Source organism: Alternaria arborescens (assembly GCF_004154835.1).
Source record: "Alternaria arborescens strain FERA 675 chromosome Unknown contig_3, whole genome shotgun sequence".
NCBI lineage: Eukaryota > Fungi > Ascomycota > Dothideomycetes > Pleosporales > Pleosporaceae > Alternaria > Alternaria arborescens.
In genome coordinates, this window is record NW_021167858.1 from 1,194,966 (window position 1) to 1,220,258 (window position 25,293).

The 25,293-nt window shown below is 52.1% G+C and overlaps 10 protein-coding genes across 10 annotated transcripts; 5 read left to right on the plus strand and 5 right to left on the minus strand.

Moving 5' to 3' along the window:
* Positions 1 to 587: 587 nt before the first annotated feature.
* AA0111_g1896 (hypothetical protein) lies at positions 588 to 1,034 on the plus strand (the record flags this gene model as incomplete). The annotated part of the gene is made up of 1 exon (XM_028647606.1): positions 588 to 1,034. One exon carries the CDS (start codon positions 588 to 590, stop codon positions 1,032 to 1,034), a length of 447 nt encoding a protein of 148 aa, XP_028510696.1.
* A 2,907-nt stretch (positions 1,035 to 3,941) lies between these two features.
* Positions 3,942 to 5,882, minus strand: AA0111_g1897 (hypothetical protein; the record flags this gene model as incomplete). The annotated part of the gene is made up of 9 exons (XM_028647607.1): positions 3,942 to 4,692; positions 4,742 to 4,848; positions 4,908 to 4,967; positions 5,015 to 5,176; positions 5,296 to 5,412; positions 5,469 to 5,559; positions 5,606 to 5,699; positions 5,754 to 5,781; positions 5,844 to 5,882. 9 exons carry the CDS (start codon positions 5,880 to 5,882, stop codon positions 3,942 to 3,944), a joined length of 1,449 nt encoding a protein of 482 aa, XP_028510697.1.
* A 1,521-nt stretch (positions 5,883 to 7,403) lies between these two features.
* On the plus strand, positions 7,404 to 8,988 carry AA0111_g1898 (hypothetical protein; the record flags this gene model as incomplete). Its single annotated transcript, XM_028647608.1, has 3 exons — positions 7,404 to 7,431; positions 7,482 to 7,778; positions 7,832 to 8,988. The coding sequence occupies 3 exons, from the start codon at positions 7,404 to 7,406 to the stop codon at positions 8,986 to 8,988; spliced, it is 1,482 nt and encodes a 493-aa protein (XP_028510690.1).
* Positions 8,989 to 10,015: 1,027 nt separating this feature from the next.
* On the plus strand, positions 10,016 to 10,397 carry AA0111_g1899 (hypothetical protein; the record flags this gene model as incomplete). Its single annotated transcript, XM_028647609.1, has 2 exons — positions 10,016 to 10,270; positions 10,377 to 10,397. 2 exons carry the CDS (start codon positions 10,016 to 10,018, stop codon positions 10,395 to 10,397), a joined length of 276 nt encoding a protein of 91 aa, XP_028510691.1.
* Positions 10,398 to 10,447: 50 nt separating this feature from the next.
* On the plus strand, positions 10,448 to 11,707 carry AA0111_g1900 (hypothetical protein; the record flags this gene model as incomplete). Its single annotated transcript, XM_028647612.1, has 1 exon — positions 10,448 to 11,707. The coding sequence occupies one exon, from the start codon at positions 10,448 to 10,450 to the stop codon at positions 11,705 to 11,707; it is 1,260 nt and encodes a 419-aa protein (XP_028510637.1).
* An 812-nt stretch (positions 11,708 to 12,519) lies between these two features.
* Positions 12,520 to 15,513, minus strand: AA0111_g1901 (hypothetical protein; the record flags this gene model as incomplete). Its single annotated transcript, XM_028647613.1, has 2 exons — positions 12,520 to 13,656; positions 13,708 to 15,513. 2 exons carry the CDS (start codon positions 15,511 to 15,513, stop codon positions 12,520 to 12,522), a joined length of 2,943 nt encoding a protein of 980 aa, XP_028510638.1.
* A 1,727-nt stretch (positions 15,514 to 17,240) lies between these two features.
* Positions 17,241 to 19,715, plus strand: AA0111_g1902 (hypothetical protein; the record flags this gene model as incomplete). The annotated part of the gene is made up of 3 exons (XM_028647614.1): positions 17,241 to 18,511; positions 18,851 to 19,302; positions 19,369 to 19,715. The coding sequence occupies 3 exons, from the start codon at positions 17,241 to 17,243 to the stop codon at positions 19,713 to 19,715; spliced, it is 2,070 nt and encodes a 689-aa protein (XP_028510639.1).
* A 106-nt stretch (positions 19,716 to 19,821) lies between these two features.
* On the minus strand, positions 19,822 to 20,276 carry AA0111_g1903 (hypothetical protein; the record flags this gene model as incomplete). Its single annotated transcript, XM_028647615.1, has 2 exons — positions 19,822 to 20,085; positions 20,142 to 20,276. 2 exons carry the CDS (start codon positions 20,274 to 20,276, stop codon positions 19,822 to 19,824), a joined length of 399 nt encoding a protein of 132 aa, XP_028510640.1.
* A 1,040-nt stretch (positions 20,277 to 21,316) lies between these two features.
* On the minus strand, positions 21,317 to 23,137 carry AA0111_g1904 (hypothetical protein; the record flags this gene model as incomplete). The annotated part of the gene is made up of 4 exons (XM_028647616.1): positions 21,317 to 21,379; positions 21,430 to 21,746; positions 21,795 to 22,368; positions 22,418 to 23,137. 4 exons carry the CDS (start codon positions 23,135 to 23,137, stop codon positions 21,317 to 21,319), a joined length of 1,674 nt encoding a protein of 557 aa, XP_028510641.1.
* An 864-nt stretch (positions 23,138 to 24,001) lies between these two features.
* On the minus strand, positions 24,002 to 24,992 carry AA0111_g1905 (hypothetical protein; the record flags this gene model as incomplete). Its single annotated transcript, XM_028647617.1, has 3 exons — positions 24,002 to 24,251; positions 24,301 to 24,847; positions 24,905 to 24,992. The coding sequence occupies 3 exons, from the start codon at positions 24,990 to 24,992 to the stop codon at positions 24,002 to 24,004; spliced, it is 885 nt and encodes a 294-aa protein (XP_028510642.1).
* Between the last annotated feature and the right edge of the window lie 301 nt (positions 24,993 to 25,293).

The following is a 25,293-nucleotide window of genomic DNA, read 5'->3' on the forward strand; positions in this document are numbered from 1 at the left end:
TCGACACACCGTACCATGGTACACATTGTCTGGAGAAAACTCTGTATGGGATGCGAAGCCCTACGCACGACGCTTGGGCATCAGGGTCCTACTTCTTCCCCACCTTTGTTGTTCTGGTACCTTGAGGCTGGTACTAGATGATCGTGTTCACGCCAAGTGGACCTCCAAGAATCACGCAGCCTTACTAGAACTCAGCCTTCTACTCAATCATGCCCAATCAGAGGCTATTCAGTGGGAGAATTCAAGTGTCTGCACCGGTGAGCACAGATCCAGAGGATGCACAGCGGTGCTGCATATGTTTTGACGCTTACTGCACGTCTACCAGAGACGACGGTGCCGAAGTCCCGATTCAGCTGCCATGTGGACATGTGTTTGGTGGCACTTGCATTGCGAGGTGGACACAAACCAAAACAACTTGCCCACTTTGTAGATTTGGGTTGTTTGACGTTGAGTTTGACCACAACAATGAATACGGCTTGTGGATAGGCGAGCACGAGCATGACTCAGCCATTCAGCCTTCCGGAGCCTTTTCGGGACACACTTCCACATATTCGTTTGCTTTTGACTTTCCAGGGGAGCGAATCACAATGAGTGAGCTAAGCTATTCTGCGGCTCGCAGCAGCACAGCCGCACACCGCTCCTTCGACGCCCGTTCCGGCAGCACTCTCTCAGCTACCCCACAATACGCCACGCAGCCTTGTCACTCCCACGCCCAGATGGGTCACCGCTATGGCCGTGGGAAGACCTCGACATCCCATCTCGAGAGCGAAGATGTCTGGATCACAGCGCTAGGTCATAAGAGAGATGATGTGGCTGCAGTCGGGGTAGACGACAGCTGGACCACGGCGCCCGGCGATGATATGGACAAGTCCGATGAGCCAGAGTTACATTGGCAGCTTTACTTACGCGAGGCGACAGCACTAAGTCTTCTGGACTCTCTGTTCGATGACTTGGTTGCTGGACATATGCAGTGGATGGCAGAGCTGAACCAGGCACTATACGAATCATACGACGTGTTCGATTTTCTTGTTTGATATCCATACTCAAGCGCAGCATTTGAGTGCTACAAATCCGTCTGAGAAGGGGTTGTGTCTTCTCAATCTAGTCCTATGGACCATGTCTCCCTCTATACGGGTTGAGGTTCAGCATGTGTTACTTTCATTCAACCATCCCAAGGTTCCAGTAAAGCTTTCATAATTTGCGCCACGTAGTTTACACACGTCTCAAATCATCGCGCATCTTCTCGAGCGTTATCACAGTCTGCTTGTGCGAATGTCGGCATTCCTATCAAACTCGATGAAAAGGCCAAGTTAGCCTCACCAGCAGAGCTTCGAATCAAACGCCTTCGTATCCCATACAAACTCTGCATTGTCACTCTCCCAAGACCCAAGGCTTTCCCGAGAAGCTAAAGGACTAATCCTCGGACCCAATTCCGGCTTTCCCGCCCCATCTCGATCATTACTTCCCCAGCGGCTCTCCACACCGGTGGGTTGATACAGATCCATGGTCTCTGATATGTCAGTGCCCTTCAAAAAAGCTACATATCTTCCAACTGGGCCATGAGATCTATCCACCTCAAAAGATTGTTCAATATGTTCGTCGCATAGTGGCCTCGCGCGCGATCCAGTTGAGGTAGTCAAGCGTGAAACGACCGGCACGCGAGTTCGGCAGTGTGGATTTGAGCACCAGAAGGTGCCTGGGGTTTTCGGAAATGCGCTACGTATGTTGGCCATAGTGTGTATTGTAGAAGTGATGACACTGAGTTGGCGTTGCCTGTTGAGAACCTTGGTGACTGGCGGCACTGTTACCAAGGTTATAGTCTGTGTGTCGTATGCTGCTAATGACAGTTTATCGATACATGTTGGCGCCTGAGCGTGGGGTAAAGTATTGGTGGCTGGGAGGACGGAGTGTGAGAAGTTTCGTGGGAAATGGGATTTCGAGGCGAAGCTTGACCTGAGAAATGTTGTGCATTCTGTGCATGTACACGATATATTGGGCGGTATTTCTGGTGATGACAATTTGGAGAGCATCTCTATTGTCCAGGCTTTGAGTTTAGTACGTTTTTGCGCTCTTATTACTATATCACAATGTTATCTTTCTCTACCGTAGTCTTTCTATCTGTAAGAGACGCAATGTCTCAACACACATGAACGTTCTCTCTTAGAATCTCGACTTCTTTGTTCGTTGCCGTGAAACAAGATATCTGGAGTGCAGGCCTAAACAAAGCCGTACCGAAGGCGTTGGCCAAAATACCATGTTTGGCTCAATTTGTTTAGGGTCTCTTGCGCTTTGTTTATTCGCCTGCATCCCTGTAGCTGCTCTGCAGCGTCTTTCAATACAAGACTTGTGTAGTGTCAAAGGATAACGAAATGGACTGTCGTCACACTGCAGCAATCTCATCGGGCGCAATAGAGTGTAGTGCAAATAGAAACATTTCGTAGCGTCCACGTGGCGGGAAAAGCAACAAGAGTCGAGCAATGTTCCGATAAGCTCTGCTGCCTTGCGTAAGAACAGAGCGGCGTTTATGTTGTTTTTTCCTTAGATAGATAACCGGCATCATTTTCGGCATACTGCAGGAGTGCCGTGTTTTAGATAAAGTTTGTGGAAAGTGCTGCGCACTTATGCAGACCCTGTTTGGGTTTGGTTCGGGGAAGGCGGCTTGCGTGGGGGTGTTTGCGCTAACTTGTTCATATGAAAAAGGGCTGGTGATGCGCAGCTAAATCAATGTTACACTCTGCCTTTACCTTTTGATTGATTTTGCGAGTACCATATCGCCATGATATTTGCGCGATTCCCGGGATGTTTTGTTGATGGTTATTGGGATATGGCTCTATACGGAAGAGGTTCCCTCATACTGCATCGACGATCTCTTTCCCCCTACATTCTACTTTTCTTTTCCATTTAACCGAATTCAAGTGTTCCATTTATTGTAGCTCCAATTTTTAACAAGACCGTATTGGTATCAGTCTTGATAGGACACATAGCATACACACCATAGGTCAAGCCGCTGCGTGGCGCAAAAATAGTCGTCATTGTAACCAGCAGCTTTGTGGGATGCCCTGTCAAGACAGCGCATCCAGCCTTTGTGTCCATAAGAAACAGAGATATCGAACTGTGCAGGTTGTGAATTTGTTGATATGGTGAAAGTAATGTGCTCCAGTGATGTGGTTGTAGTAGAGGTAGTTGTAGTAGTGGTGTGCGTTAGCATGGAAAGAGATGCCGGCTCTGGTGAACTATGCATGTTGTGGGCGTGCATACTGTCCGAGTTTTGTTTACATGTGGTAATGATCAAAATGTATCTATGGCTTGTGTCAAGGTCTACACTGTATTGCGACAAAAGTGGTGGGCGATACCAAGAGATCGTGTTGAAGGTGAACACAGGCTTGAGAGAACGGACAGTGTTTGAAGTCGTGTAATTTCCGGTGGTACGTCCGAGTGGCAGACTTCCAGCGCGTGTTTGGCTGCCTAGAGAACCTATTGTAATCTGTGTCAACCTCAATCCCTTCTATTGTGGCCGTTGGAAACTATGCCCGATATCTCTATTGCGAATCAACCACTTTTATCTCGCTAAACATGGACCAACAGTGGCTTTTGTAGCCAATGCAAGCCAATGGAAGTGACTGCGGTGATGCTGGTGACATTACACCGTCGTGCTCGGGTATACGATTATCTTATCCGTATGCGAATCTACCGCTTCCGATGTGACTGTGCAAACTCCCTTTCATGAATCGGGAGACTAGACACATATTCGTCAAGAAGAGGCCTCAGATCTTCTTCAAATAACTCGTTTTGATCTGCCGCCATCTGTCGCCGCAGCGCATGTGCCTCACAAAGACCTTCTAGTGAGTCAATGATCTTCTCCTTGTCTGCTCATACCATGTCAGTTAACGCTTGTCCTAGGCCAGAATTCGAATGACTAGGGGTGTTGGCGTTCGGTTAGACTAACTAATCTTTGGGTCTTCATCTTGCATGGGTATCTCTTTATCTGGGTCGATTGGAGGAACACCGCTCTCTCCCCAACGGTTGAAAATGTTGATGGTACCACAGTCACCGACGCCGACACACCACTGACCGTCACGGCTCCAGGCGAAGTGGCGGAACGCGAAAGCTTTGTACTTCGGAGTTTCGACGATTTTGTGAGCTTTTACCGAACGAAAAGGATCGGATACACCTCGGTCCCGAGGTTGTTCCTTTAGCTTCTGCTGTTTGGCCTTAGTGTTACCCGAGCCAGCGCTGATAGCAGATGATGCAGTGGATGCAGAGCTTCCTTCTCGCACGTGCCTAGGTAGAGCTGGTGGTAAACCTTTTGTGCTCTGAGAGCCATCTTCTCCGGTACCAGAATTCTCCAGGCGTTGTAGATCCCAAAAGAAGGTCTTGCTTTTCTCGTTGCCTGCGACCAAGATCGGGTGTCGGCCAAGCTCGTGGAAAACGGAAAATCGTATGTAGAATTGATTAGTATGTGGCAGTTCGAATTGTAAAAGCCTCTGGAAGCGTCCGCCCCATGCTGACCGAGTACTTGAAGTAGAGTTTGCTGGGATAGTAACTGGGGTTCTACTGTGAACTGCGCTCGAGGAGGGAATCGGAGCGGGAGGGACTGTCGAACGGTCGGAGTTAAACTCGTCAATACTCCAGAGTATGATCTTATTCTCGCGACACGCATGGCTTAGGATCAAATCGTCGTACCATTGGACACTATAAGGAGTAAGCGACCATTAGGCAAGGATCGAGAAAGAGAGGCTACCAGTCAACGAAGTCGGTATGGATCTCAGTGGTGGAGAAATGCGGATAGTGCACTATGGCTGGCTTGTCGGTTCCAGCGTGCTTGTCGAGATCATCGGGTACAGCCCACTTCACTCGTCAGAATCTCTTCTTCAAATCGTCAGTAGGTCAGGGTTAAGGCATCCTACCAGATTGATCCTAGTGTCCATCCCTGCCGTTAGGATGTACCGTCCTTTAGGATGGTATGCCTACCGATGTCAGCATATTGTATTGGCCAGATTGACAAGCCACACACAAGCGTCAGCACCTGGTCCTTGTGGCCTTGCCCATAACAGATGGCTCCGAGGGGCTGCTTCTCGTGCGACGGGTGCAAGCTCCATATCCGGAGACTATGGTCAATGCTCACAGATGCGAGAATAGTGGGGTCTACTGGGGATATGGCAAGGTCGTTGACAGACTGTTGGTGTTAGAGAGGCCAGGTCGCATCAGGGAATAGATATGAATACATCGCCATGACCTATCAGCGTCTACGTTCAATGTCAGTACATGCAGCCTGACTAGCGATATAGAGCATACCGTTGCGAGCTCCCCCGTTCGGACGTTCAAAACCTTGATGCGAGAGTCGCCGGTTACGCACACAAGAGGGTCACCATTTTCAGCCTGGGACCAAACGACGCTGTTGTAATTGAGCTGCTGATTGCAAGAAGTAGAGTGATTAGCTAGGTCGAGCCATAGGGTTATATGCCTACCTTGTCATCGGGTGCACCGTGTTCTGTGGTGTTCTCTTCGTCTTGGAACCACCGCAGAATCTCGACGGTGCTGTTCTTGCCCAATATGCACCTGCATATGATAGTCTTGGCTGATGAGTACAGGGTTGACGGCCTACAGGGTGATACATACAAATGGACCTCCGCATACAGCGAAAACAGGATCGAGACCGGGAGCGGTATAGGGATAGAAATTTACATCGTAGAACTGGGCTGGGACGTGATGAGTATTGCATGAAGTGATGGTTAATGCACATCCTGACTCACTGGAGCTAAGCCTAGACTTGGTTTGGGCCTGGGGAGGTGTTAGTGGTGGCTAAAAGGTGCGCGCAAGGCATGGGTTACGCCTAGTCTCACTGTGCCCCTCAGAGTAGGCAGTTCCCAGTTGCAGTCCATGTTAGCGTGCATATGATGGAAGTGATATGCAGGGCGCGGGTCTCGTGGCAGGTAGCCTGGGTCCGAAGTTGAGTATGCCAATCGGATATTAGGACGAGGCGAGGGCGAGGGACAGGGCTCTTAGTCTCAAAGAGGCTATCACTTGCAGCAAACAGGTAAAGGACGCGTCGACGCGGAAGAGCAGGGCAAAGGAGCGCCGGTTTGTGCGCGGCCCAACAAGAAGGGGCGAATGAGTGGAGAGAATACAACAAGTGGAAAGAGGGAGAATGAGTCTTGCATGTGGCTTGTGGCGTAGTTTGGGGGATGATCGTCGATGATGTTGTTCGGTTGAGGGCTCGGGGTGACAAGCACCAAGGTCGGCCAGGACAGTACCACCAGCCAAGGCCAGCAAGGGAGCAGGGAAGGCCGGCAGCAGTGCAACTCGATGCTGTGTGAAGCGGCTATCGCCCTGAGCAGGAGCTGGGGGACAGGTGGTGAGAGCAAGTCGGAGACGTGTCCGTGAGGTGTTTGGTAGTGCTAGCGCGGCAGTAGAGTTTGCATATCTATCGTCTACGGCAGCCGTTGACGATGTCGGTACTGCCAAGGCTAGTCGCATGGGTGACAGTTGCACGTTGCAGGCAGTGTAAATGCGTATTCCAGCCTCTCCATCCGTCGTGTGCGACGCGTCCAAAGCCGACTGCTCGGTGTGAATGGCCTGATGCATCATCCCTCGTCCTCCGTACTAGGACGACTGCCGTTGCCCCGCGCCGCTGCCGACGAGCTGCTAACCGCCGTTGACTGCAAGTCTCGCGTCGATCCTTGGGCGGCGCAACAAGGGTTCGCCGTTCGTCAGCTCATTTTCTGCACATAGCTTGCATACCTCACCCTACAATCCTATCCCATCGCATCCCAGGAGCATCCTCTCGCATCCTCTACGCGTCGCAGCAATCCTTTCGCCTCATCCGGCCGGCTTTTTCTCCCCCTGCCAACCGGCAGTGCTCTCAAAGTCCCGCCATCCTGGGCTTGGTCACGGCAGCCGAGCCAGCTCCAACGTCGACGCTGCTCACTTCGCTGATTTATGCACACGACCCAACTGCACTCTCTCCATTCCTCCGCTAGCCGCTTCAGGCAGCCGTCCGCCGCGTGCTTGCTCATATTATTCTTCTACGCTGCGACTGCCTGCCTCGTTGCCAGTGAGGGGCAACTGGTCGCTTCGTGATTGTGTATTACATCATACCCACTGACTCGTATACATTACCACCTTTCATCCATCCCATCCTATCCCATCCTAGGTGCTGCACCAGGCCCGGGTTGCACCACCTTCACTCCTTACTCTTTCCTCTAGCCGAACTTGTGCGCCTCTGTGCCACTTGGACCCTGCCTATTTGACCCGCCTACGCTCCCTCGCCTGATCTGTCCGACATCCTCACAATCTTCCACCGCCCGTCCCAGAGCGAATGATTAGATTCGACATACCAGGACGAGTGCGGTAGAGCAGGAACGACTCATCCCGAGCCACTTTGCTCCCTCGTTCCTGCCACAATGGATACCACCTTCATCACCATCCACGGTATGTCAACTAACCCTCCCCGCGAGCCACCCATTTCTCACTCCCGACAGACCTCTCCGATGACGCCCACATCTTATATTCTTCCGATTCTATTGTCGACATCCTCGGCCACACGCCCGATGAGGTAGTCAATCGGTCCGTGTGGCAATTTTTCCATCCAGATGAACTTCCTTTGGCCAGGGCGCATCACAGCCGGGGAGTGAGACTGGACAAGGCCGCTGTCTTGTCCTATTGCCGCCTGAAGAATCGCCAGGGGGAATGGGTCGGTTGCGAATGCTGCTTCTCCGTCGTCTACGATGTCCTTGTCTGCTGCACTAGCATCTATAGACATGGTATGCAGAGCCAGAGTAAGTCTTCTAACCCGTTTGGTCCTTGCGGCTCGCTGACCACAGCCAATCAGAACGTGCAGTCGAGGCTCCTATAGTGCGTAAACTGTTCGCCTCGTCACCCAAGGACCCGCGCTACCACATGTTATCGCATCTGTCTAGCAAGTTTGATCTCGGCCCCGATGATCAGACTCATGAGCCGCGAGCTGCCTTGTTCCTCAACAGGTTTACGCGAACCCTGACTGTCATGTACGCAACCAGTGGCATTGAGCAGATTATAGGTATCTCTGGAGAGGCTATGAAGGGACGCAGCTTCTATTACTGCATTGCTCCCAATTGTCTTGAAGACGCTGTCCGCTGTCTGGAGTCGGCTAAAGGAAACGACTCCATCGCTTATATGCGCTTCTTTTTCCGCGACCCTCGACAGGACGACGCACCTGATGCCTCCTCTTCTGAGAGCGAAGACGATATCATGACAGATGTCACATCCGACGATGAGTCTGAGGGTGGAGTAGGTCTCGGCGGCCATTCTACATCCAACGGTACAGCCAGACATCCTTCAGACTCAAACCACACCACAGATAACAGTGAGGAGCGGTCTGCGTCGCGCACCAATTCTGGCGATAACCGCAATCCAAGCGACCCGCACCACGTCATGTTTGGTGGTTCTGCGCCTCGCTCATCGATATCCTCTGTTAGTTCACCTCGGTCTGAGGTTCGCGACGATCCTATCGAACTCGAAGCTGTCATATCCTGTACTTCCGATGGGCTGGTCGTGTGTCTACGACGTGCGCGCCCCATGTTACCAGGCACAATTCCTGTTGCCCAGCCAGCACAGCAATACAATGGCATCTACGCCGCACCATGGGCAACGCAACCCGTGTTCCATCCGGCTCCACAACAGATGCCTCAATATCCTTTGGGCGCCCGACATCCAGCCATGGTGCAGGCAGGACCGTCCATGGAATTCCAGAACAACTTCATGCAGAGCATTCGCGACGTCGCCGTATTTGCTTGGGCACTTACTGGCATCAACGGCAGTCTCGTCGATTATGCTCGTGGTAAACCAATAGGGGAGAGTCAGCCACCAGAGGGCTTCCCAGTCTGGAACCCTTTACCAAACCCTGGATTTGGCAAACAACTGTCTGCAGCACCATCAGGTTATGTGTCGGGGTCCAATAGCTCGTCAAGCAATGACCCATTTGGATTCGGCGACCCAGGTCTCCGCTGAGAGACCAGCTGCGCATTTTGGCATCTAACAGACCCAACATCGACATGCGACGCGGTGTCACCAGCGGCAATGACAAGAGCGGTCTTCTCATCGACCGAGAAGTGCCACTAGGCCTTCATGCCACACGACTTTGATGACGGATGCTGTACGCAGCTTATGATTTTTATGTGAGCGACAGCGCGGAATATACCAGGGCCATATGCGGCTGTTATTACCATATGGTACGCTTTGTTGGACCACTCCTCTCTTTCTAATTCAACTATGCATAGCAGCCACTAAAAGACTAAATACTTTCGACTTTTCGTTGCTGTTTGCCTGTTTGTAATCGTTGCCATGCAGTCACACGAGCACCAGAATTACGGTCTCGCATCCATTCCGGTGAACTATCGCATTCTGGGAAGCTTGGATAATGACTGCAATTGCGGTCGTTTCGCTTCCATGCGCCCGCTTCCTACTACGTCATGCGGCGAGGTGTAGGGGCAACTCAGACCCTGAGCTACCCAAAGACCACAACAACTTCTCGCAGATAATGGTCGCGGCTACTATAAGTTCCAAGAAGAGTTCTAAATGGGCACATTCCTAGATCCACCACTAGCGGGCGCACAAGACTGACAGGCTTTGTTGTTCGTCTTGGTTTCGCCCTTGCAGCAACCACATGGGGCTACGAAACCCTCGAAGCGTGTTCTCTTTGTCTCGTTGCTCTTGAGGCTGACGCTACACTAACACTCGGCAAATAGAAACTCAACATGTACGCCATAAATATGGGGACTCACAATAAGAAGGACTAGGTATTTGTTCCATCTTGTGCTATTCCTCTTACAATTCCGGTCGCTTGATCTGCTTCCGAGCCTTTATTTGCATCGCCACCGCAATGGTACGCTGACATGTTGCGCGTCCGATTATTGCAACCCGTTCTGACCCCTTTTTCTTGGTAGGCTTCGAGGTCGCCTCTTCCTTTGGCGTTTCCTATGCCTTGCCTTGATATCCAAAGACCACTGTAATCTTCTCGAAAGCCAACACTTCTGGCATGGCCTCCGCAACACGTCGGATACCCTTCTGGGCTTCTGCATCTGTGGTTTGCTCTTTAACGTTTGTTGTTCTCCCATCCATATGCTTTGCGCAGGATGATTTCGATCTCAACAGTAGTAGCCCTACTGCATCGTCGACCCCAGCAAATAATTCAAGCTCGACAAGCTCTGCAGCTGTACAGACACACACCATTTCAGTCGGCCTGGCAGACCACAAATTCAGACCTGAATCAACAAACGCTAACATTGGCGATGTAAGTAATCTTCTGCAGGCGACCAGGAAGAGGCTCTCGTACTTATCGTTCCTGCCAGCAACCCAACAAATACATTGGAGCCCTACTGACATCTTAAAGACAATAGAATTTGCCTTTTACCCTTTAAACCATAGCGTCGTGCGCGCCGAATACGGCTTCCCGTGTATTCCCTACGAAATGATTGGGCAAGGCAGAACTGGTTTCTTCAGCGGGTTTAAGCCCGTCGACTCTGTCCTTACCTCCCCGCCAACCTACAGCATCGAGATCGAAAACACCGACCCCATATTCTTCTACTGTTCAGCTGTAGGTTCTTGTATAAATTACGGCATGGTCGGGGTTATCAATCCGAACACAACGACCAGTGTCGCTCGGCAACATCAACTAGCGCTTGATAGCAGCTACATGCTCAACCCTGGCGAACCATTCCCACCGGAGAGTCCAGAGTCGAGTAACACACCCATTAGTTCAGGGACAGCAGGACTCAGTGATGGTACCAGCAGCGAGAAGGAAGGCCTTTCGACTGGTGCCATTGCAGGAATTACCATAGCATGCTCTTCTGTTGTCATCATCGCAGCCTTGCTTTTCTTCTTCTGGGGGCGCACAAAGGGCCTAAGAGTCAAAGTCGATCAAAACACAGGAGCGGTACGCCAAAGCCCAAACAACAGTAGTCTGCCAGCAATCTTGGAAACCGGTCACACTCATCCTGCCATCCTCCGCGGCAACGAAGTAGGGGGTATCTATCACCAATACCAGCGAACGCCCCTTTTGTCGCCACCCATTGTCGATTCTGCATATCAACAATACAGCTACAATCAGTACAATAATGCACCAAGTTATAGTACGTCAGTACCATCGTACTTTCACCCGCCTCCGCCTTCTACTCACGCACCTTCTCCTCTACCTCATCCACCGCCGCCATCATCCTCGCAACAGGAACTACAGCAACAGCAGAATGCGTACAAATACGATATCAACAACCCTGCCGGTCATCCCGGTCAAACAATTCCTCCTATACAACGACAACCCCCACCTAGCTTCCACCACGCATCCTCCCAACGCTCCCTAGGTGGTGCATTTGAACTCTCACCTACAGGTGATTGTCCAGCAACTCCTCAAAACAATCACGTCAATCCCTCTCACATTGGCAACAACGCCAACGCCGACAGCCCTGACGTCATATCTCCATGTCCTTCCCATGCGCACCGTATAGCATCAACACCACACGTTCTTGCTGCCGCCGCCACTGCTGCTACCAACGAGGTAGAAGAAGCGATACCAAACTACTATGAGACCGTATACAGACATAGTCCCAAACATATCAACGGGGGACGGATTGGACCTACAGAAATAGACGGGAGGGCTGTGACAGGGGAGATTGCACCTGCGAGAATGATGGAGGCAAAGTGGGAGGAAGTTGGCGAAAAGACAGTAGGCTGAGGAGTGGTTGTTTGCAGGGGGCAGATGGTTTTCGTCCGTCTTATTCGTTCTCTTTCGATATTCGGTTTTGTATTGGGATTCCTATTGCTCTTAATCCATGTCTCCTTTTGTGGTGTGGAAGCACACTTCGTTTGAGATTTAATTGAGTATGATATAGATGGATAGTAGCCGAATGGATGTATATACACTGGAGAAGTTTTTTGTCAAAGACTTCATCATGTAATGTATTCTAGCTCCAAATCCCTCGGTACCCTGCCTGGTCAATGGGCGTCATGTTCGACTGTCATAACACACCTATAGATGCAACATAAAGGGACCAGTGACTGTTTGATGATAGTATTCACATGTGAATTCTTGTTTTCATTTCATCTCGGCTAAACACAGACGCTCAGCAATAGAGGACGCGGCTTCAAGACTCGGCTTCAGGCCGCGCAGTAGAGAAGAACAGGGCTGCCCGTCTTCTCAACTTCCATCTCTTTCATCCCTGGGACGCTCAGCGTGAGAGCCAATCAGCGCCACACCAGCTCCATCCGTACGTAGACCGGGAGGCTAACTTGCGTGCAATAGAGAGCTCATTGAAAGTATCCCGCTTTTTTGGAATCTCCATCAAATCGATATGAAGTAAGCCGACCGAACACTTCAAGTCGTTGGAAGAAAAGGATAAGAACAGAAGGAAATAGAAAAGTGAGAAAACAAAGGATCGTTCGACTTGTAATCATTACATGTTGTTACACTCCAAAGATAGAAAGAAAGAACCGCGGGTCGCCCTGCGGCCCGCGAACTGATTCTGAACAGGAGCAGGGTATCGTGAATCATGTCGCTGATGTCGAAGTAGAAGTAGTCGCCATAGTAGGCGCGACGGATACTTCAGACGGCTTCGCTTCCTCTGCAACGGGTGGGAGGATCGCTTCGACAGCCTTGGGAGGAGGTGAATTCGTATTGGTCAGGCTAGCCGTCGATAACGTTGGCGAGCTTGTCGATTGCGAATTTAGGGGCGGCGTAGCGTTCGAGCCAGTCGACTGTGTTTGCGCCAGCTTGGTTTTTCGGTTGCGGTTGGTGTAGTCACTTAGACTAAGCTTCTTGCGCGCTGGCGCAGGCTTGACAGCGTTGTTTACAGCAGGCGAGAAGGGCGATGCAATAATGGAGGCGCCCGGTGATTGCGCGACTGTGCTTTCGTTGAGAATAGAAGAAGTCGATCCAGGGGTGACAGCGCGGTTGTTGCTGGCGTTGACCAAATCGAGCTTCGCAGGCATCTCAACATGAAGATCCACAGGCTTTGGTGTCAGGCCGGTCGTAGATTTCGGAGATGGTTCAGCTGGCGTCGAAGCTGACCACGGAGGGTCGAGGGGTTGTATTGACGGTTGAGGAGCCTCCTTTGGAGCTTCCTTGGGAGGTTCCGGAGCAGATACCTCAGCTGGCTCTTCTTGTTTCGGTTCGAAGATTTTGACGGTTGTATCCTCAGAGTCAGTCATCTCTACGTCCACTGGAGGCTGCGGCGTAGGCTCCTTTGCAGGTGTGAGCTCTTTGTGTCTTGTATCAGGTGCAGGCTCTGTAGAGATATCCATCGCAGAAGGCTCCTCAAGGGGTGGAGATGGTGGTAGCGGCGACGGCTTATTTGACGACACATCCTTCAAAGCTGGCGATTTGGCCTCCATCTTGACCGACGTGGATCGCATTCGCTCGCGTTGTAGTTTGTCCTCTTGCGCCTGCTGCAGAAGCTTACGTTTGAAGGATAGCGGGGGCTTCATTTGACGTGGCCTGATGCATGCTTGTGACTTTACATCGTTATCTTCAACTGTCTGCGTCGACGAGTCGACGTAGACGGGCTTTGGACGGGGCGCAGGACGGCCGTTGGTCTTTGTGGAGCTGCCCGATGTTTTGCGTGCTACACCGTGACTATGTTCGCGATGGCGAGCCGAGGGCGAAGGTTCAGGGTGTCCGAGTCGTCTCTGAGTATCTGCATTAGCAATAGGAATCGGGCAAGAGGACAAGCGTCTTACCGAGGAAGAGATGCTCGGAGTATTCAGATTCGATCCAGCACTGGTTCGTTTCCTCTTGCCCTTGTGCTCATCGTGATCAAGCTTCTGGAACAAAAGTTCTTGGTGCTGGATCTTCCTCTTTTCGCGCTCAGAGAGTTTATCGCCTTCCAAGGACGAGAAGTGGGTTGCTGGTGTAATGTCGCGGCTGCTCGACTTGTGCGAGCCAGACGTAGAGCGAGCGTCCATTTGGTCTTCGTCGATTGTATCACGGTTGGCAGTTTCGCTACCAGCACGACTGTTGGTTGCGTGACCCGTACTCATAGGAGAAACCTGAGACTTTTTGACCTTTTTGCCTTTGGTCTTCAGCGTGGGTTGCTCTGTAGTCGTGTTGCGACGAGCGCGCTCTAGAAGGCACTCGTTGCCGTTGGATGTGTCGCAAGCGCAGCCTCCGAAGTTAGCTAAGACGCAAGAAACCCAAGGCTGTATTCTCTTGAATCCTTCTTTGGCGCCGTTGGTGACGACTCTGGCAAGCTGCTTTTGTACTTCGGAATCAATGTCCCAGCCAACTGTGAGTTCCTCACCCGGGCTGATCTCGCGCGTCGCTAAGAAGCAGAAGTGGTAGTCGTTGCTGGAGTCAATCAAAATCTTCATAGACATGTTCGGGTTGCAACTTCTTCGTGAGTATCGGAGAATGTTGCCTTCCCGACGGGTGTCAATGTATATTGGTAGGTGAGGAGGAAAGAAGACGAAGGGTTCGGGGTGTCGGAGCAAGTCCCATCTGTTGGATGCATCGGAATAGTAGTCTGCCTTTCGTCCGATGAGACCTTTGAGCTCTCCAACGTAGCCACCGTCTGGTACTGGGGTCTCGGCGGTAATGAAGTGCCATTGTGGGTGCAGGCCATGCGCTAGTATACCCGAGTCGACATCTGTCTGTTTCACGATCTCTGGCGCAGTTGACGTTTCGAGTTCCTGGATAGTAATATCAATGCGTGAGAAAATGTCTTGTGGTTTCTTTCCTCCACTTGCTTCGGCAAGGGCTTCCGGGTCTTGGAGCCACATAGCTATGTCGTTTGCGACATCGATGCGGGTGTATGAGTTGGAATCAGCTGAGGGTGGTTCGGGTTGTCGATAGAGGTGCATGAACTCGGACGAGTAGTCCTCGATAGGAGCCTCTGGGTTCGTGGGTGATTTGACAGGACTGTGGCCATTGAGCATAACCGAGCCGCCTCGTTTTCGTGATGTTGGCACGAGAGCTGGCGCTTGGCTAACAACGCCCACAGATCCAGAAGGACGATGGCTCGTCTTGGGACGCTTGTTGGGCGGTGGCTGGTCTCGTGGGCTACCACTCTTCCGATCAGGGGTGTATTGAAGGTCCCCGTTAGTTTGCATTGGCCAGCCATTAGATTGTACGGGGCCGTGGGTATCCTTGGTTCGCTTCTTAGGGTTCTTGGTTGATGCTTTCGGTCTGCCTTTGCGCTCACCGATGCTATGTACTTCTCTTCGGAGGCGTTGCTTCTCAGAAGCGCTTTTTGAGTCGATGGCTCGCGGAAGACAGTCTGCGCACTCGTGTACATCGGGAACGTGTTGGGCAGATTCGTAGTAACAAACAATGTGCTGCCACGTGTCGCACTTCTCGCACAATACCGTGTTGCCATCGTCATCGGAGTATCCACAGATGCACTTTATCGTGGATGACTCTTCTTCCTCGATGGTGGCTTCTAGTGGAGGCGAGGCGGTCGCGAAGGTGGGTGGTGGTGGGCCAGCGTACAGGGCGAGAGGAGCCGGCTGATGATCAGCATACGCCTGAATCGACGAGACGTCTGTCATAATCTGGCAGTGAGGCTCGCTTGTATGTGGTGTCATGTAGTGGGTGCTCAAGCTCTGTATTCTTGGGATCGCATGACGCCCAACGCGCGACCAGGAAGAGCAGGGCGAGCGACGGCGACTCGAGACGGATCAAGTGACCGCCGTCAACGGACAGCCGGACGTTGTGACGATTCGTCTAGCTAAGAGAGGTCGTGGCTAAGGGGAAGAGGGTTGCGTGGCCGGTTGCAGCGAGTGCGGACCGGGGGCAGGATGGCGACGGGGGGCTCGAAACGTCACTCTGGGAGCGTGACGGGAAGCCTATCATGAAGAGATGGTACTGGAACCGTGTGTGTTCGATTGCATGTAATGCGCCGGTCGGTGAGGCAGGGTGGTGAGGGTCGAGGCTCGAGGCGGCTTCGGAGGGAGGAGATGGCTGAAGGCTGCTGTGACAAAGGAAGCGGCGCGCGCAATCAAAGGCGTCGGCGTCGACAGTCGAGGCGACAGCGAGGTCAGTGTTACAGATGGCGACGGTACGGCAAGGGCGGCGTCAGGCGGTATGGGAGTCAGAATGGCAGTGGAGAATGGAGCGTGCGAATGTCCTGAGAATGAATGGCCCCAACTCTCGCGAGCGAGAAGGGCTTAGCTCGCAGGGTCCGTGCACCACCAAGGACATGGACAGGAGTGAACGCTAGATGTAATTAGTCAACGAGGGGTTACAGCAAGTGCGAGATCAAATTCGGGCGCGTGTCGCCATGCTGGCGCCTTCCAAGGCGCAGCCCAGACGGACATGCGGTGGCTGGGGACATGCGAGCGAAGCCTTGAGCTGGCGTTCATCGCGTCTGAACAGGGAGTGGTATGAGCTTCAGCATCGACGGCATCAGAAGGATAATGAGAATGCAGCCGAGCCAGGCCCGATGGGGATAGCGTCATTCAGAATGCAGTCGCGCGCAGATCAAGTTCGGGGGGCCGAGCGCCGTCCCAAAGCTGCGATGAAATGGGGGCCCAAAGCCGTTGCTCGAAGCGCCTTCCCTCCCTCTCTCTCTCTCTCTCTGTCTCTTCCACCTGCGCGTTGCGTTCGCAGAAACCCGTCGTTTCTCGTCGCGCGTTGTGGCGACCGAAGGCGCGAGCGACTCGTCGGGGCAGGCGCGCTGGGGCGAATAAACAACGATAAGCTGCTGCCCCGCCCAGAACGCTGATGAAACATTGGATTGAACTTCGCCACCCAAACGTCATCCAACATGCAGCCGGGTGGGTACCCACCAGCACCGTGGCCTCATCGCGAGCTCTATGTATATCCCTCGACACCGAGCCCGTATCTTGCTTGCGCTTTTGGAATCCCACCCTCCTGCCGCCCTGTGTCCTCCGGCTCCGCACCTGCTCTTGCTCCTGTACCTGCGTCGCATGTTTGGTACAAGCCAAACAAGCGGCCGAATGTCAACAAACATTAGCCTACCCATTACAAGACCACGGCAGCTTTAGACTCCAACAACATGTAGAACTCTTCCACACAGCACCAGGCTGTTCTATACCTACGACGATCCTCGATTAACGTTTCCCGCCGCTTCGTCTATTCTACCGTAGTCTGTCCAGCCGCCATATATCCCACGAATAGGCGTGATATCATGTGCCATAGGTAATATACCACCCGCGCACTATCCAAGCAATAGAATCCTCCTGGATATATCGCCTGTCGTCAACATGTCCTGCGGGGTCGTCAGGGACGACTTGTCCCTTCCTCACTTTCCCCGATGGCTATACTTGTTGGTCTTCTCACCATCTCACTGACTCTTCTCTTCTCTACCGCAACAGTCGTTCCCACCCCACAATCAATTGGATCCGATTTGTCAATCATCACACACAATGACCTGTATGGCAACCTCACAACTCGGCATGCAGCAAGCATTTTGCTGAGCACATCGTTCAACTATTCCGTTGCGACCTCAAAGTGCGCTGCTTTAGGCACAAAACTGTGGGACCCCCAACGCCATCTCGAGGACTTGACTTTCCTCCGGTACTTAGACTATGCGAACGCCGCCTATAAGGCTGGTGTCTACTGGGTCAGCAGCAATTCGACAACGAACTGCACAGCAGTTACTGCGCGTGCTGAACTGGCGTATTATCCTTGCGAAACCTACTTACCAGTACTTTGTTTCAATGCAGGAAACGATCGGGATCGTCAGGTAGCAGTAGCGACTAACAATGCAAGAGTCATAGGTCTTCGCGAACGATCCTCTTCGTCTTTCCGTTTCCTCGGCATCAAATACGCCTCGATCCCAGCTCGTTTCGCCCACTCAACGTATTATCCTCCCCCACCTGGATCCAACATCACCGCACTCGATTACAGCCCGCAGTGTATACAGTCTGGATGTGAGGTTCAAGGGACCCCGAGTTGCGCCGAAGATTGTCTCACGCTCAATATATGGACGCCGCATATCCCCAATGTTGATAATGCAACGCGTAAGGGGAAAGCTGTTATGGTATGGATACATGGCGGAGGCTTTACAGGAGGAGCAGCTAGCGATACTACATTCGACGGTAACGCCATGGCCTCTCGGGGAGACGTTGTTCTGGTGACCATAAACTATCGATTGTCTACTTTGGGTTTTCTAGCACTTAGCAACACTTCGTTAACAGGAAACTATGGGCTTCATGATCAGAGCGTTGCGCTTGATTGGCTTCGCGCGCACGTTGAGGACTTTGGAGGTGATAAGGACAGAATTACTGTTTTCGGGCAGAGTGCAGGAGCGGCATCGGTTAGAGCTCTGCTTGCATCACCACAAGCGCGAAACAAGGTCTGCGGAGCGATTATGATGAGCACGCCACAAGGCGTAGAATACGCCTCCACTTTCTCCAGGTACCTGACCATAGAAGAAGCTACAAACCGAACCGCGGCAGCCATCGCTGAAGTAGGGTGTACGCCATTGAAGGGTGAAGACACAGTCGCCTGCCTACGGAAAGCAGATCCTCTTGCCTTGGTAGGCATTAGAAACGTTTCACAGCCGTCCGGAACTGTTGCAAGGTCAGTTATCCACTCATATTCAAGAATGAGAGATTTCAGATCACATCTCGTGTTTATTGGATGGTCATTTGATATTCCTCTCCCTCTCAGTCTTATGGAGTAACTCTAGGCTTAGATATGGATTTTTTGTTTCCCACACCAACTCCATCAAACACCTCTAGGCTCTACCGAGAATTCTCGCCTATCGCTCGCATTCTCTCAGAATACATCGTACCCCTTTCATGACTCTGCACTACCTTTCACTTCGAACACCTATCAACTGGAAATCGTCAATCAAACATGATTGTACTTTTCCTTGAGCTGAGAAACAGACGGAGCCCCAATCTAATAGACTTTTAGATACCCCGTGGTCGACGGCATATTTTTGACGAACGCAACCCTTCCTCTCGGTCCAACAGCACCAAGATTCAATATACCCATAATGTCTGGAATTATGCGTGACGATGGATCACCTTTCACCTCGTATCCTACTTGGTCTAATGTATCTGCTGTACTATCCTCGCAAGGCTTTCCTGCCTCGGCTATCCTTTCTTCGAACTTGTTCCCGTTCCCTGAAGGTGCGAATAGCACTCTACGCATCTTCAATCTTACGTCCCGGGTAGCCACGGATGTGATGTTCAGGTGTCTAGCCCAAAGCACAGCGTATACTGCTGCAAAGAACGGGGTGTTCAAGAGTGTGTATAGCTACGAGTTTGATAGGGCATATCAGATTGAAGACTGGAGTCCGAATCCTCCAGCCTGTGAAGCGCCAGTCACAGAAGTGTATCCGTTTGGTGATTCTAATGCGCCCTGTGGGTTATTCAGCTCTAGGAGTATCTTTTGACGTAAAAAACATTGCTGACTCAATCGCAACGTAGTTTACAAATGCCATTCCGGTGAGCTGCTTTCCGTCTTCGGCAACACTATCCCTCAAGGGCGGCCGCTGCGGGACGACGATGACATCCCATTCAGCCAGTTCATTGTAGACACCTGGACGGCTTTTGCACGAACGGGTAATCCGACGCCTGACGAAGCATTCTTGATGGCACGAGGTTTTACGAACACAAGCAAGATGGTAAAGACTACGGGTATCTGGGAACCGGTCAATGCGGAGAAGCCAATGCTGAAGGTGTTGGATGTACGAGGAAGAGGTAAAACGGAGGAATTTAGAGAAGGAGCACAATGCGAAGTGCTTGGGCAGAGGTTGGATTATTACGATTCATAAGACGTAAATCATTGGGAAAGAAGCTAGGTCAATTCTGTTCGCTGAACACTACGCGAGTAAAGGAACATCTGATACCTGCAAGTCTGGGTTCCTACTTTTCGGTCCGCTATTCGGTGTCTCGTTTCGACACTAGAGTCCATTTCCACTGCATCCGTAGGTTCGGGTGGTCTTGTATATCGCCATCATCGTTCCCTACTTGCTCAACAGTCTCATCCTCTCCCCCCTCGTCTACATCCTTTTCATAGATCTTAGCTTGACTCCCTGTCGCTAGCAATGCCTTCGACTCGGCATTCCCTCGTCCTTCTTCCAACAAACGCCCATGCGCGTAACCTGTTTTAATGTTTTCCATGCCGTTAGCTGTAACAGGCTCCTAAATTCCTTGGATTAGCGCCGTACATTCAAGGTGTCTGTCTTGGACATTCTTACCGGATGGTGACTAGTCTCTGTAAGAGGTGAGGAAGAAGGATATGATGATTCTCGCTGCCACTCTGCAATGTTGAGGAGAAGAGATTCATACAGCTGTTTCCATCGGCGTTGTGGTGGGGGTGTTTGATTTGCCATTAAGATGGGTGCAAGTGTAGGTGTATGAGTGTGACGGCAAGTCAAGTACGAGGGAAGGAGAAATGCGAGCATTTAGGTTTTATCACTTCTTCTTGTTTCGAACTGAGTAGTCAATCAAAGTCGATCTGAAAGGATACTGGAGTTAATGGATCGCAAACTAGGTACAAGTAAGTGTGTTCGCTCTTCTTGTCTTTCCTTGTCAGTGCTATTTTTCTGTGTGAATATGTCGGCAGGGTTGATTCGGCAGATCCATTAAGTTAGGGTTCAGTGAGCTCAGTCCTATATATGCAAACGCCAGTTAATGAAGGAACGCGGCGCAGCAACAGCAACAGGCAGCGAGCGCTCCATCGCGCAACGTCGTACATGGCGTTGTCCAATCCGGTGTTTTAGGGCAAGCCCTGCGCCGCATCTCGATTTAGACAACGGGTCATCCTTTGTGCCCTTCGCAGAAGCCTCATCAATCGGATACTTCTCATGGAGAGCGCTGATAAGCGGGCATGAACCTCGTATGCAGTAAGGGTTGCGACGATGTGTCCGCGGAGCATGACTCTGGTAGTCTGGACTATTCGAGCAGACTGTAGATGACGCGTCGCTCTTGCATATAAGGAATCTTAGAAGAAGCAATCATATGTGCAGATGATCGATTCAGGCACCCAGTACGACGATTTGTGTGTACAATCCAGACCCGAGAAACAAGGTCTGTTTGGTATGTACCACAGGATACAGTGTCAATATGAGAGATAAGCAATAATAAATGTTTCTTTCTTGAGTTTCTACTTCTATCCACAGATCCTGTGCAGGCAAGACTAATGCTTCGCCGGTCTATCAATATGTACGGTGCAGTGGATATCGCTTAGGAAGCCCCCAAATGCCGTGTCGTCGTGCTCTCATCCCTCATTCAGTCATCGAGACGTATTCGGCTTTCCGCTTGACTGACCTCAATGCAGCCCCATGGCGCAATACCAATTGTGTCATATCCAGATCTAGCGACCACGGTTTTTTCCACTCCCAAGCTACCAATGCTTCTGAATAAAAGTATCCTACAGTTCCTCTTGCACTTTTTTGACTTCTTCCCATAGCTGCTGCGCGTTCTCAGCCCTCAACTGTAAAATGTCAGTTCCGTACATGTATTAAGGCTAGACAATATTCATACCTTTAGTAAGTGCATCTCCAGCTCGCCCTCGGGATTGGGCGAGTTGAAGAGTAACCGTGTGTCCTTCGGCTTCTCGCCCTGTGCATCGCCGCCGAATACCATGTTACTTGTGACGGCAGCGTTGAGCAGCAGTCGATGGGTGCCTTCTGCACGTAGGACGAAACGAGCCTTCTTGGGTTCGTCAATTGTGATGTTGAGTTTGAATGTTCCTACGCCACGCTCTTTCCACCCTCGATTCGATCCTTCGCCAGCCATAGTGTAAAGCTTTGCGCGGCCGGTCCAAATAGTCTCTTCGCCCTCTTCACCGGTCTCATGTGCTACAAAATGGTCAGCATTGTAATTCAGATGAACAGAAATTGACATACGCTGTTGTGAAAGGAGTGGCTGACTCGAATGTCGCTCTTCTTTGTCTGTGGCCTTCTCTGGGTCGTCATCATCTTCGTCTTCGTCATCAGATGGTTCGCCGATTGCGGCTGCACCAAAAGGCTTCTCTTTCTCCTTGAGACCCTTGATCTCCAAGCTACCACCGGGGGCGGCAAAAGAGCCTATGGGCTTGGCTGCACTGAAGCCCCCAAAACCACCGCCTAGCGATCCTCCAAAAGAGCTGCCACCAAATCCGGAAGTACTGGAGCTTCCAAGCGCCCCGAAGCCACCACTTGAAGGTATTGAAGGAGCTGCGCTACCCGCAAAAGAGGACAACTTGCCCGCGCTCGCCCCACCGAACGGCGAACTAGCATTTGGCTTGGAAGCAGCAACGCCCCCAAATGGCGACGTAGATGAGGCGGCAAAGCCACTGAAACCAGATCCTTTAAACTTTTCGTCCGATGTTTGAGGTAATGACTCGGCTTTGCCGGAGGTCTTTGGTTCTTGAGGTTTCGATGCCATGGCGGCAAAAGGTGATACGGCGGAAGAATTGGCAAACCCACCGGTTAGCGATGTCTGGGTGGAGTGTCAGTATGTGTCAATCACGTAGCGTTAGCCACCGTACCTTGGTTTTAGATTCTGTTGCATCAGCGGTAGGTTGAACTTCCTCCTTGTCTCGCAATCGCTTAGAGTCTCGCTCATCGCCCGCCGACTTTTCTGCAGGTTTTCCATTGGTAGATGCACCTTCTGAAGCTTGTGCGCTAGCTTCGGTATCCTTCTCAACCTGATCGCGTGTCCGCTTGTTCTTGGGGCTTGTCCCGGCTCCTGAAGCTTTGTCGGCCGTCGTCGTCGTGGAGGCATTCTTGTTTGGCGATGTCATTTGGTCGTCTCCATCGTTCTCTTGGATGCTTGTGATAGTACTGGGAGAAGGCTTTCTAGGTGCAGCAGCCTCCAGGTCGGCTGTAATATCCCTTGACCTTTTGCGCGCATGTCGTTCAACCTTCTTTTCCGGGTGCTTGTCTACTTCTGCTTCATCCTCAAAGTCCTCGCGGCTGCGCTTTCGTCGTAATCGACCGCGCTCACTATCTGAGCCAGAAGCGCTGTGTTCGCCTACTTTGGCGCTACCGTTGGGTGCATCGTGCATGCGCCGATCGGAACTCGCGGTGGGATCTGATGTGGCCTGCGCATCGATCTGTGTATCCTTGAGCTTTTCCCTCACATTCTTGCCTTCGCTGTCGCTGCTCTTGTCGCTCCGCGCTGGAGAAGTGGGCGCAGCTTTGGTGGTGTCTTCAGAGGCTGTGGCAGCTGTGGCTGTGGCCTGCGGTTTCTCTGGCGCGTCTGTCATGGTGGTGGATGTGTCGTGTTCCAGACGCGGGGGATGTCAAGGTTGCGCTTCGCGGGTAGCAGAGTAGGGTACCTAGGGAGAAGGGCCGGAGATGCTGGCCTATGAGAAGCGTTTCTCGGTCGGTTGCTGGACTGCGTATGTAGTTTCGGGGTGTGAATTGAAGCAGTGCGAGCTTGAGTACGGACAATAGCAACTAAGCTCCGTGGTGAAGACCAAGTTGCGGTGGGCGACAGGGACAACAGCGCGGTGGTGTGTCGGCAAGGCTAGTGGCGAGCTGACTGGCCGACAATGCGATGTGAAGGCGCTTTGTCCCGTAAGATAGGGAAACGAGGTCGGAGAATGGGTGTGGCTATGAGCTGCAGGCTTGGATCGTTCAACGGAAGAGAACAGAGCAGATGGGCCTTGTGGTTAGTGGAGTCGGTCAATGCGCTCTAGTACCAAATTTCCACTACAATGCGCCGAATGCAACACTGTTTAATTACACCGTCGAGTCGAGAACGCAACTGGAACGAGAGAAGTGCAGAAAGGGCGCGCCGTGTGTGGTGAATGGCTAACTGGGTGCAAAGTGCTGGCGCTTCTGTCGGTCGTGGTCGAGTGTGTTGTCGCTGCAAAGACCAATGACGAAGTGGGGAAGACACACGGCTAAACATGAACACGGGTAGCAGCAACTTGTGCGTCTACCGCTACTTGGGAACGTACGTCGAGCTTATTTTCATGTCTGTCCCGAAATGCATCTAACATGTTGCATTCGTTGTATTGGAGTAAATATGCAGAATATATGAATAGCCATTTCCACAGCTTGTCCGAAACGCCAGATAGTGCTGTACCATGCCCCGATACTTTTACATGCATAACATCTTAGCACTAGCTGATGAAGCAGAGGCAGCCTAGAGCCACGTAAAACACAAACAAGGGGTATACTGCGATGCCGACACGGTTCCTCACCACGCCCGACCCGCCCATGATGCTCACGCCTGCTGCCAACGACCAGGCGATGAGGACAATGTAGACGGGGATGCGCACGATCATGGGTATGCCAACAGCACTGAGGATGGAGGCGATTACGAGCGGGAAGAGGGTGTAGCCGATGATGGAGATGGACTGGAAGAAGGCACTGGAGGGCATTAGTATAGGAAGGGTGTGGGATTGCAGAGAGGATATACATGTTGCCCCCGAGTAGCTTGATCTGCAGTGTCACGACTGCCTCGCCTATCCAGACCATGGCGAAGACGCCGGAGAAGACGAGGTCTTTCTGGTCACCCTTTGCGCCCCACGAGAGGAACAGACTGAGTAGCAGGCAGAAGATGAGTGGGCCCCAGAGATCCCAGTCGCGCAAGCCCTCGCTCATGCCGCCCTGGAGGATGACATCTGCATCTGGCCATCGCCCTGCAATGTTCCTGAGGCCGCCGCCAAAGCCGTCGGCTTCACCGCGCTCTGCTGCGCCAATGCCTCCGCCGCGCTGCATGATGCCGCCGAGCAGGTACTTGGGGTACAAGACCTGCTTCATCTTCTCCCAGATGGCGAAGATGTCGCGCGACAGCGTGTCCCATACCGTCTCGTCGATGGTGTTGGTGGGCGCGCGGCGGTCTTCGCCTGGAATGCTCGATGTCAGGTAGGATTGCGTCTGCGCAGCGCCGCGCTGCATGTTGCCCGTCAGCGGCGCGCGGTCCGACGTGCCCTGAAGAGGATCATCGAGGTCATCGAGGGTAGCTGGTGGTGGTTAGCTCGTCGTCCATGGCCTCTGGTAGATGCATGCATGCGACACACCATCGTCGGGGTCAATCAGATCACGCTCCACGGCGTCGTCGTCGTAGGGGTTGCCGGTCGTTGCGGCACTTGGCATCATTGCCGCCATGTTGGGCTCGAGAAAAAACCCTGCGTTCACGGGTCGCGGGCTAATTCTCCAATCGGCAGGTATCGTGGGTTGTTGGAGAGGCTCTGCTGTCCTCAATGCAACGCGCAAGCCCTCGGGAACCTCCATTCTGAGGGTGCGCTACTCGACTCGGCTAGCATCCCGCCGACAGGGAAAGCTTGACCGAGTTAGCGTGCAGGCCTTCACTGACTGGCGTCACTCCCATCTATTTAGCTCACGAGCCATGCATACTGCCCCTGCGCCCATTTCGCCGTATTCCCCAGGCTGTATATATACTACTAAC